At 41.5% G+C, this 12639-nt stretch overlaps 1 protein-coding gene across 6 annotated transcripts in view; it reads right to left on the bottom strand.

Moving 5' to 3' along the window:
- sash1a (SAM and SH3 domain containing 1a) overlaps positions 1-12639 on the bottom strand; it is a 244356-nt gene that overhangs the window by 47712 nt on the left and 184005 nt on the right. Inside the window, exon 1 of one of the 6 annotated variants that reach the window (XM_044329655.1) lies at positions 6489-7190. The exons of 4 other annotated variants lie outside the window; for them this stretch is intronic. In XM_044329655.1, coding sequence (XP_044185590.1) covers positions 6489-6596 — 108 coding nt within the window. In that variant the 5' untranslated portion in view covers positions 6597-7190. Of the gene's footprint in view, positions 1-6146; positions 6349-6488; positions 7191-12639 lie in introns of those variants that run through there. One more of the 6 variants, XM_044329656.1, reaches the window with a different exon arrangement.

Here is a 12639-nt window from a genome sequence, read left to right as displayed (position 1 = left end):
AAAGGCAGTCTTGCTGTACTCATGAAAATGGAGACAGTATGAAGGCCTAGTATCCCCTGCTCACTTAATCAATTAGCCATGGAATTCCTGGCATTCTTACGACCGCAGAGGTTTTGTCTTTACAGACATTCAACAAGTCAGTATGAACCAGCATCAGTTTAATAAAGAGACTATGAGCTGAAACCATCTACATCTCATGCTTTCAGACTATATTAATAATTACTGCTGAAATAACACCACTTCATTCACTCAACAGCACGTTCAACCTCCACCAACTCAGGTAGTTTCACTTATTTAAAGTATCAGTTTACCTAAAATTTGGGGTTTTTACCCAAAGTTTGAACTTCACAGCCTGGATGGAACTTATATCACTTTCTGCAAAAACTCTGCATTTGAAACAGATTAGTGACAATGGTTTCAACCTTTTTTGACCCCTTCATAACAGATACAGTCTTGATTTTAGTTGTCCCCATTCACACAGTGCTGCTATTGTAGTAACATACATGTCACTGATAAACCATATGAATTTAAGCACATGTGTCTAAACAGAGTTGTTGACTTGATCAAGTTATTGCTAAAAGTTTTTTTACTCAAGGTTGGGGTGGGGTGTAGCTGGGTCACATCAATCTGAAAGTGATGGAGCCGTAAGCTGTGCCAAAACACCTCTCCTGGAGAGATTCTGCAGTGTTCACTTTTGCTTTTAATAAAAATAAATACTTTAATTTAGTTAACATGCTGCCCAGAATGTGCAGTCCATGGCTGACGAGTGACGATTTCTCTTGGACAGGACATCTGAATGCCACACTACTAAAGCAATCTTCAGTAACGTTATTAAAAAATTCCCCAGCCAGCATGCAAGGGCACTGATAACTTGGGCCACCTTGCAAGCTCAGAAATCACTGCCAAGGCGCACAGCTTATCTCTCAGTCAAGTTACACTCAATTCATGTTTTTCACATCATGTTAGATGTGATACAGTTTCTAAAAGAAAGTGCTTGTTTGTCATAACCATAGAGAAAGACATTCCAGTAGGCTAATACCCATTAGCCCTGGGCCTAACGTGTTTGTTCTGGTCTATCCTTTGGGCTCACATTCCTGACAGTGCCGTTCATCATACTGGGGCTCAGTTACGTAGGGGTTGAATGGTAGTGTACATGGCATTAACTATTGTTACGGGGCCGGCCTTGTGACTACCCATTCTCTAGGGAAAGAACAATGACAACAGTTTACAATGGAGCCATGCATCTGATGCAATGTTCGAACGTCAGTAGTATGATCACTTTCACTTGCTACGCAACCTTTGGACGGGAGCGGCAGGTTGACATTGCCACTAGTTGACTTGTATTGTGTTACATTGTACTAATGTTTCATTAATAAGTGAACCAATAGAATTACCTAGATTCACCCTGAGTCATGGATACACCAGCTTAAACCTAACCCGTCAGATATCGCCTGTCTCACAGGCCCCACACAGCTCAACATAAAAGCAATGTGGATAATCCTTTACTCCACCCAGCTTTCTATCCATCCAGTTCATCCAGCTCCTCCAAATAAAAAGATTTGACAATCCCCAACTTTTTCCAAGACTGGTACAGTAGTGCCAACCATTCATAGACAACAGACCAGAAAGAGAAAGATAAAAAGGGAGATATGAGATATGAGAAACTGGGAAAAGGATAAATGAAGACAGGTGGATAAAAGTATGAGAAGGTGCTGTTCATGTGCCAAGTTGCATCACCCAACTTCTGTGGCTCGGCAACATGCTGGAGGTAGTCTAGTGGAATTCCACAATATACACAGCCAGGTGAGGTCTGACTAAAAGATGTAGCATCGACCATGGGAGCAAATAGGGGAAGACTGTCGAGGAAGGTGAGGCCAGGGGCCACAGCCCATCCCTTTTAGAGGGCTTCCTGAGGATATCCGTGGCTTGAGCAGAACACTGCTCTGCCATCCCAGCAGAGGAAACCCGCCAGATCTGTGTGTGACCTCAATAATGAGACCAGACAGGGAGGGCGAGTAAAGGAGAAGTGAGCCGAGTTGTACTTGGCAACAACAGTCAAAAAAAAAAAAAAAAAAAAAATCAGCTATGATAGACTGTGTTAGAACATTACTGGCAAATATATAAAGTGGCCTAGCTAACCGTGATTTTGTAGAACAGGACTGAAGCATGCATTGCCACTCTGTATGAAGTGTTAGGTGGGAGGAAGCACATAGGGATCACCTCATCTAACTATATGTTTCCCAGACACAATCAATAATCATGTCTCGAGAGCAGAAATCAAATCCTAAAGGTTTAGAGATGAAGCACAGTCTACTACATAATCAGTGTTTTCCAAATGGATAAACTCCCACCCACGCTGTGAAACACCACAAAACTCTTTTCAAAACAGAGAAGGATTCCCTGCAGGCAAGTAAAATATTTCCACAAGGCCTTGGTTCAAGATGACCTTTCCAGCAAAAAACGGGATGAGAGGTTTCTTTCAGAGGAGCACAGAGGGAATAATGGATAACTGTCAGCTCTCCAGGTTTGTGATCAAATCATTTAGTCTGGGAAAGAGCACAATTAGAAGCTTGCAGTGGGCAAAGATATGTCTGAAAGTCTGTGCTGTATTCAGAAATTGAGAAATACAGCAGTTATTCAAGAAAAAAAAAAACTGAACCCCATACTCACAGACCATTTGAAAGAGGAAGTGAAACGGAGAGGAACTGGAATGGATTATCGCTCAGATCTTAAGAGTTTGCACATATGCACACCTCAAAAAACATTACACACTATATGCTGAGACAGAATTCTCTGTTCCCAGTCAAGCAGTTTTATTGTGGCTTATTTAACATTCAGTAAAGATGTGTTCCGATCTGAGGAAAAACCCTCGGTCCCTGAAGCAGGGTGGGACTAGAAGCAAATCCCTATTCAGACATCTGTAAATCCATCCACTTAGAACAGCTATAGCTCCTGCTTCATACCGTCCAAAACTTACTTTGACTCTTAATTAGCTCAAGGACTATTTACGCGGCTTCAACCACAAGTAAATGACTGGCTTACTTAGGTATTCTTATTAAACACATTCCACAACAGGCTGCTGTGTATGGTTAACCTCAGACACGGGCCTCTCCGAAAAATACTGCAGACTAGCGCGCCCTTTGATTTACAGTCAAAACATGTTGAAAACTTACTTTTGAAGGTGCGAATGTAGATGCGCTCTTTGTTTTTAATGTTTTTCTCTGCTGTCGCTTTAGGGTTAAGAGTAGCTCTTGACTTTGGCATGTGTGCTGAGACATATAGTTATCAGTAGAAGACAGAGTATAGAAAGCATCTACTAACCTAGATCTTTATCAGGATGGATGTGTATCTGTACAGGTATGCAGGCCTGCTCTCGTGTGTGAGGAGCCAAGACTAAATACATTCGTAACACTGAGTTAAGTTAGGTCAACTGGCTCAGGGCAAACCCAAACTTAAAAGGGCATTCCAATACAGGCTCCCAAGCAAAACAAAGTCATTGAAAAGTCATAGAGCAAACTATATATATACACATAGCATAACCATTATTCTTTGAGACTGCTGGTTCTGCTCAGTGTATTCTTCTCGTAGGGTGTTTAAAAATAGAAGACCGAGCACATTGTTGAGATAAAGTTCACCATAAAGGGCAGTTTAAGTGAGACTTTGCCATATTAGTGACTTCTTATTGTTACATTGTGCTATGTAAGCCAATGCGTTTATAATCAATCTCAGTCACCTTTCTAAAAGAGTAGATATATAATCTTAAGTGATATTTGATCACCAGCAAAGAAATGAAATGAAGCTTAATGAGTTGCTAGAAACAATTACATTTACACAAAGTATATCCTGCACTCAACTCTTCATTAGAAGTCCATTTACTTTCTTTACTAGACAACAGCAATGAACAGAACATCATGCATTATCATGGTTGTCAACAGGGTTAGTTCTAGGGTGAAAAACTGACCTGCTAAACTTTTGAAAGACACTGGCTGTCAGCAGCCAAGAAGAACGATCAAATTCCATACTTTCACGCTTCTAATCTTTAGAGTATAAATTTAGTAGGGATATAAGATGGTCTCAGCTATGTTAGCGATAGAAAATGTAGAAACACTAGAAATAATTTAATTAAATGTTAAAAGTAGGCCAAGACTTAAAATACATGTAGGAATTATTATATATGACTTAAGTATAGAATGAGTATTTTTGCTATTTAGTTGGATGATGAAGAAACCATTCTGAATATGTCACATGAAAGTAACGCCAGACTGTTTCTACTACCGAAGCAAAGGGTGGAAAAAGTAGATAATGACTGATAAAGTCTATCTGACTGAAATGTTGTATTTATAATCATGGGAGCCAATTAACAGTGTGTGGATTATTTTTCTACTAAAAGACAATCTTGTTTTTTTTCCCCTGTTATCATCACACAGTTGACTTATGTTATTCTGAGCTGCAGTGATGGAATGTGTAAAATCATCCACACTGCCAGCTTTAACTCAGGGGATAAAATCAACTTTGCACAATTAAAATGCAGCTAAAATCATTATTATGCGTTTAGGGTCGTCGTAAACGTCGCCTGGAATGATAAAATGTTTCTACTGACCTATAAAAATATATACTGCTTTTTTACTTGTCACTTTATTGTAAACTCAGGACTTTTGTCCATTTCAGGATCCTGTAGGAATGAGGACTCTTTTTTTTTCCCCAGCGATCTGATTGGTCTGTGGTCGGAGTGTTGACAGGTTGTGATCCAATCCTCTGAAGTTAACCTGCTCCAGAGCAGGTGAGCTGTTCAGCATAAGTTGCCATGGTGATTTATCCTAGTTAAAAGTGAACCAGCTTCATGATACCAGAAAACCTGAGTTATAAGCTCAAAGATAGCTTGCTAAACCACCAGTCTCACCAATCTCAATAGTCCCCAGGCTTTCCCAAGATATAAACATGTAAAGTGATACAGCACTTGGAAACAAAGTCCAACAACTGTTGAAGTCAATGATTTTGAAATAATGTGGGAGTGCTATGTTCGCTGGCAGGATCTTAATGATTTTGAAACAGTGCTTAAGTTTGTTTATTGGCAGGATAGTTAAAATATCAACAAAAAAGCAGCTAATAGTTTGGTATTCCTGTATATATTCTGTGAGTGGTCATTATTTAAAAGTTCAAAGGATGGTTAAGATTGACCACAAAAGTAGTGAAGATGGGTAACTTCTGACTCATGAACAGAAAACTTCTAAGAGGCCTGTTGCTGTGTGTGTGTGTGTGTCCGAGCTCAAGGGGAAAAACGTCAAAGATGAACCCAGCCTTGCAGACATTTGCCTCCAGAGCAATAAATCAGGATAAATTGCCTGGCTGGGAGCCAGGTCTCCCACCCGGTGTCAGAGGGCAGGACAGCCTCCCCCTCCAACGTGCACACAGACAGACACACACTCTCCCCCCCGCATTTACACACCATTCACATCTTCAGTGCCAGACCAAACCAAATTAACACCTCTGTCTTTAAACAGACTGGAAGTGACTGCAACACATTTGTTCAACGGATCAATCAAGACCCCATGGGCCTGTAAAATCAAGACTGCTTCATGTGCCAAACAAAAGGGTAGTGTTTCAGAAACTGCCTTACAATATGCAGCATCTCCAAATGAGAGCACAAAGTCACATGCATTTAAGGAACAGACATGTTAACATTGCACTCAAAATCTCTTATGAACAATTAGGGGATTGAAACAATGTGGGAAATCTGACTTAACTAATATTAACATGTTAATTAGTAAATCTTTGTAATGTTTCTCTAACAATCACAAAATATGTCCAGGATTGAATGACCTCAAGAGAGCATGGGGAACTCTTCAGGAATTCCAAAGAACTTCTAATCAGCATTTCTAACAATAATAATCACTTCTATATTTGGTGCTATTATGACTAAGCCTATACAAAACAGAAACACATATACTCAGTTTAAGGCCTCAGCAACAAAATCATGTTTAACTTGGACAAAATATTGAGCCTCTGGCCTCACAGTAAAGCTAAACTGATCTCCTCCAGTGGAAACAATGCAGTATGGAAATATACCAAATGCACATCAGCCATAGAGAGCATGCAACACACGAATACGTAGTACAAAGGGTTAATCTTTCAGTGCATAAACATACCATATTCTCATTTGATTCCTGTTTGCACTGAGATCCGACCGACTCAACACAATTCGCCACCAGCAGCCTGAAACCAAACCACCTGAATCCCACCACACCACATGTGGAGCGCTGGTGGATTTAAAACGTGGGCCTATAGGAACGCGCTCTCGAGTGTTGTTTTGATGCGTGATTTGCGTGCACAGACTAGTTGGCAACACTGCATCAGCAAATCAGTGTCAATGTTGAGGAAGAGGGTGAAAAGTCTCAGTTAGTTGCGAGTCTATGGTGTCAGCCTATGATCATGTCACCCCTCCCCCCCTGCCAAACTACCCCCCCCCCCAAAAAAAAAAAAAAACTTACCAGCATCCCCATTACGTCTGTCCACAGTTGGGAAAAACTGTCGGACCCAGTAGCGCTGTCTGCCTGGGGTTCCTCAGAAGGCGCACCAGTCCCCTGATCACCTTCCATGATGTTGGGATATTTTGTGTTCAGTCAGACCAATCTGGTTCAAGGCTTAAATCCAAAGCCCACAAGCAGGGGCCCGATCAACCGCAGTAAACGAGATCTCGGTGCCAAGGCTGTTTCTAGAGAAAGTTGCCCTTGACGCACCGGTGAAATGCTCCAACATTGCCTGGCACGATCCAAAATATAGTGCGTAAAATGCGCCCTGACATGTTTACGAAACTCCCACAACAACTCGTGCGCTGAATTCAGATAATAAATAATCAAAAGAAAGGAAAGATGGCCTTGTGTTGTGTAGAACCACAACAGGTCATTCGTCTGAAAACTTCCTAGCGGGATGTTTCTCTGCTCCACAATCCGCACTGCACGAATCCGTGCCCGGGCATAAACCAAACCCCACACCGGGGAGGGGGGGGGGATAAGTCGTCGAAGTGGATGAAAAGTTTCCGGAAAGTTATTGGAATCCCTCGATGGGTGACAGAAATCTGTCTAAACTAGTAGAGCGAGCACACATACGCATATTTCCATTAAAATTTCGAGTGAGAACGCCCGGAGCAGAGAGCAAATCCTCCAAACACTGCGCCTCCCCCCTCTCTTCATCCGCTGTCTCTCCCTCTCTCTCTCTCTCTCTCTCTCTCTTTCTCTCTCTCTCTCTCTCTCTCTCTCACACACACACTCCTCCCAACGAAACATTACAACAGAAAAAAGAAAACACTTGTCCCTTTTCAGAAGCACAATAGCCAGGAATTATCTCACGCCCCTAATGAATTATAATAATATTCTTATAATAAAGTGACTCATGTGTGAGTAATCTAATAGAACTTTACTATTTTGCACTTCTTTTTGTTTTAACCCTGAAATTTTGTCAAATAGGGATTTCCAAATGTATCTGTTGTACTCATTGGCTAGTTTGTCATGACCAAATTCTACATAATGATTTTTAAGTCCCTGTTGATCTCTATTAAAAATTTTTAAATGGTAAGTTTATAGTTTTGCTGAGACCTGTTATTCTAAAAGTCATTTTGGGGAGTACAGTTCATTTAAGAGTTGTTTTTTTTTTAACAAGCCAGAAAAAAAGCTTTATCTCATGCTGACAGGGCTTTCCACCAATACGTCTCTCCAGCCAGAGCTGAATGGGATTATGGACAAAGCACATTCTCCAAACAATTGTATGAGAAACAAAAAAGCGTATGGGAAAAATGTTTTTAAGGGGGTGACGCACACGGTGCCCTATGCATGCTTAGCATAAATCTCAGTGAGATACTAGACGGTGTCATAAAAAAACATCTTTAACTTTATCATTAACTGTAACTTAATTTGAGTAACTTTTGTCAAAGGATTGCTGCACACACACATAAGAAAAACAGTTGATATACAATGTAATGGTGGTGTTCTTTGCGCTGCCGATCTCATTTAAATACATGTAGGATAAAGTGAAACATGTTATGTACAAGCATGAAATTGCTATCCCCGTCTGATCAGCCGTTTGTTATGCTCTGCCAGCAGGCAACTCTATTGTAATCAAGAGGCGGTGAGACAGTCTCTGGCTCTCCCTGTTGTTGTCAGAAGCACATTTTCTCAAAGCAGCAACAGCTGCCGGGTCTTGTGACAGATGCCAGACAAGACTAGAGAGAAACAGGGAGTAAGACTGAACATTTTAAATCACAGCTCCTCACACGGCTTTCTTCCCTGTCGTAAACCGAACTAAAATGCTGCTTCACCTGCCTGTTTACCGGATCAGTCTACAACACCGCATGTAACGAGAACATTCATAAAAGTAACAGAAGGGAACAGAACAGACTTTCACACATTCCTTTCTGAAACCATGTTAAAATCATTTACACAGTGATCCCCAAAGCTACAGTTTCACCTGTAGTGCAAAGGGATATATGATAAGAGGCCTACTGTGAGTGTAGTGAAAAAGGCTCCCACATGTTACACTGATGTATTTTTATTTTTGCGGCACGAGATAGCGAGTGTAGTCTTATTTTATTGTTATTATGGGACTTGTAAAAAAACGGGGTTGCCATATGTCTCCCATGCACCAGAAATACAACCTTCTTGTTTAAGTACTCCAGCGTCGTGGCTTTGATTATTAATTTATATCGTGCTTCAAAGTGTGTATAGGTGAAGAATGATTTTACAGGCTTTGGATGAGCGGCAGCTGCTCCACAGTATCCTGCTTACAGTATAAACACACAGAACACACGCTCACACAGGAGCAGCTTTGTTGGCCGGCGAGTCGACAACCCGGGGGTCTGACCTCGCATCTGTAACCTCAGGGTGACAGCAGCAAGTGGTAGGACTGCTAGTGTGCCTGTGTGTGTGTGTGTGTGTCCATACTGCCATGACATCATTGCTCTGACCATCAGTCTTTCTCTGTTTTCAGAGAATGGTGAGTACATTTTGTCTTTACAAGGCACCACCCTGATCCTCCCCCTCCTTCCAGCTAGTAGGAGGTGTTGGATGTCACCCTCCTCATCCACTCACTCACACACACACACACACTCGCACCACTCTATATGCACGAACACTCTTCCTGCCAAAAAAACCCCCCTTACCCAAATACAAGACAGTGTGACCCAACCTGGAGCGCCTCAAACAGAGAGGTCAAACTGTTAATGAGGGGAGGAGGAAGCCTGTTGACTCAGTGCACACTCATCAAACATCAGTAGTATGTGTGTGTGTGTGTGTGTGTGTGTGTGTGTGTGCGTGTGCGTGTGTGTAGAGATGCCAGCTTTCCCTCTCTCTCCCTCTCTCTTCACACTGACCACTAATCGAGGTGTCACGTTGCCAGACTACAGGAAACAAAAGTCGCTCGCTAGTTATTTCACCATATGCTGATTGACAATTTATTACATGTTAGAGAGTCGTTTCCTTTGATCAACTTTTTTGGATGGGATTCCATGGGAACCCTTTGTTCTAAATGAGGATATATGGACACGCAGAGGATATGCCTGCAAACAATTCACAGTGTCTATAAATTTGTCCTGTAGAGAGGCAAAACCTCTTTCACGGTTCTCAAAATATATAACGGGGGTTCTTTCGTGAAAAGGATGATGTCATGAACATAAATTGCTCACATAGTTTGAACGTTGTTTCGAAAGCTTCAATAACTTTTACTTATGCTGTTCTGACTGATGCCAAGTCTGATACTTTATTTTGACGCTTTCACTGACTTTCACCTATTTTTTTTTCACCTATCTCTCCTTATCATTTATTAATAGCTTCGTTGTGTTATCACAGATTCTTCCTCTTCTCCTCTTGTGCTGATCCTGCTGGATTCCTGTGGAGTGGGAGGAAAATTACACTGTGTCATCAGGATTGGGACGGAGCAGGAAAATCTCAGGAGTGAACAGGAGATGATGGGAGGAATTTATATCAGACGGACGTTTTAAATGCCACAGTTGTTTGTGCACGGGGTTGTGATGTGTATGTGTGTGTGTGTGTGTGTGTGTGTGACTATTTGGTCGATATAAACCAGTTAAAAATAAGTGTATCTTCAAATTATGGAGCCAGGTAAGTAGCCCTCAGGTGTTTGGATGTCCAACACTGTAGAAAGTATCCTTTAAACAACTAAACATGTCGCCTTTCTGAATTAGAAATACTCAGATCCTCCTTTAGGACAGGCCAGGACAAGAGAAAGAGTCTTGCCCCACTTGCAGAGAGATGAGGGACGAGCACTGTGTTTCTTCTTTCAACTACAAAGAATCAACTAATCTTCCATCCGAGTCCTTTCATTAACTACTCAAACACTCCTATAGGCTAAACAATGTAAAAGACTCAGATAAACTTCCGTTGAGGCACTAGATTTTCTATAAATGCACCTGCCCTGGATTACGGCGTATCACAGTATGTAATTTCCTACTGTAGATGACACAGCAAGATTATTACAGAAACCAGGCCGCATGTCTAAACACACTCATAGGGGTTAAACATACAAGGCGAGGACAGAGAAAGGAGCGACTAAAGAGGAGGAGCAGAGAAGAAGATAAAGATCTTGGGAGGAGCTCGAGAGTAGGAGTGTAAACAGTCGCACTTTCAGTCTGGTAGGTTAAGTAAATATAAAACACATTAGTATCAAACTGATGAAAGTTATATGATGATATACGGGAAGAAAACTATGGAATAATGTGTTTATAAAGGTTTGCCTTATATTGAATAAAACGCGGGAGGGCCACAGATATTTTAGCCATAAGCGGCTCGGCCTAAAAAGCAAGTAAGATGAGACATGAAGTGGAGGAAGGAGACTGAGGAAGAAAAGGGAGACAGAAAAAGAATTGAGATAATGCTGAAGCAGAGCAGAAATATTCACAAGAGCAGAGGAGTACCAGACCTCCCCTGATAGTGAGAGTGACCCTTTTTGGAGGTCAGTGACCCCCAGGCCTTAAAAATAGTCCTTTAGGGAGTCAAAAACCGTGCCGGCAGGGAGTGATTAACAACATGGTGGAGAGACATCAAGGCACCCCCGTCATACTTAAGGAATGTCATTACACGACCACGCAACACTGACGCATGTATACTCGCTGTAGTTTTCATGATGAAGATGCACCCTCTGTAGTGTGAAAATATCAAATGGCTAACACCTTTTCACCTTTAACATTTATGACATGAAGTCTTCACAGGGTGATTCATGTTACACCAAAAGGAGAGCTCTAGTACATTTTAGTTTAGTGTAGCATATAACATTTTTTACAATAGTTTAAAGTGAGTACTATATTATATAAACTTTGCATATTGAAGCCACAAGTCTGTAGTCACCTCACGTTTTGCTCTGATTACCACATCTTCATCTATCATCTATTTGTCTCCCTCCTTTTTCAAATCAGCATACAATATATAGGTCCATAAAAGCTTAATTGGATCAAATGCCTTGAACTCTTATCTCTTAGTTCTCTGTGTGCTCTCTCTTGGTGAAAATAATTGGGATCAAGATTTTCACATCATTAATTCAGCTCAGTTAGTGGGTCAAAGGCCTGACAGTCCCCAGGCGTTTGTCTTTGAACCGATCTGAATGTGAGCATTTGTTGTTCTAATTTATCTCTGTGTGCACATATACGTGTGTTAATGCGTATTCCGATGTGCAAGAAAATGTGTGTGTGTGTGTGTGTGTGATGTGTAGGCGGCCAGGCCAACTCCGCCGCGCTTCACACGCCGCTGAGTCCTGTGTGGGAGTTATCACACAAGCCAAATTAGCATGACAACTAATTACTGTTTCCTTGGTCCCTTCCCCCAGTTAAGCAACTCATTAAATCAAATCAACACACCGGTCTTTCCACTGAAAACAATACTTTTCAGGGAGTAATAATGAATGCCTGGCACTTGGCTGTTTGTGTGCTCTAGGTATTACTTTTCATAGGGTGGTCAACCATAACATTGGAGTCTTTTGAAAGCTGGGGGAAACGTTAACTTCAAATATCACCACAGGAATTACCTCTGGGCTAGAGAGAGGAAGACTTCAAGAGAGTGAGAAATAAAGACACAAAGTGATATGTATGCAGCAACAGGAAATACTTGAGAATAAACACCAAATGGAAACAGAAAGAGGAGATGAAGGTCTGCATGGGGTACGGGGTGCACGCGATAACCAGCTGTGTGTAGCAACCAGACACGCAGTCTGTCAAGGCTTCTCAAACAGCTCGTACGGTATGTTGGCCAAAACAACCTCGATATGGAGCGTTGTCAAGGAAAGCCTGCCAGATCTGTGTACTCGCACCTACAGATTTCAACACAATATCCTGTGAGGGTTTTAATCTGATGCAGGAATTCAGGACCAAGAAGTAAATAACAACATTTATCAGAGTCACTGAGATGTAGTGAGGATAAAAGAAAGAAAGAAAAAAGAAAGCCTGGAACGGATCAAGAGGTTCTCAAGGTTTGTAGCAACATGACCTGCTGCATGACATCACTGTTAACTCAGACCAAACATTTTCACTGGAATTCTTTGTGTTGCAGACCTCTCACATTCTCCCTGTTACATTTAAGTGAATTTGACATTTAATTGTAAGAGTTCTGTGTTGTGTTGGCTGGCTTTTGCTTGCTTGTGCGC

Source organism: Thunnus albacares, chromosome 16 (genome assembly GCF_914725855.1).
Source record: "Thunnus albacares chromosome 16, fThuAlb1.1, whole genome shotgun sequence".
NCBI classification, from domain to species: Eukaryota; Metazoa; Chordata; class Actinopteri; order Scombriformes; family Scombridae; genus Thunnus; species Thunnus albacares.
The sequence above is the reverse complement of the archived record's forward strand: the minus strand, read 5'-3'. Positions and strand labels throughout refer to the sequence as shown.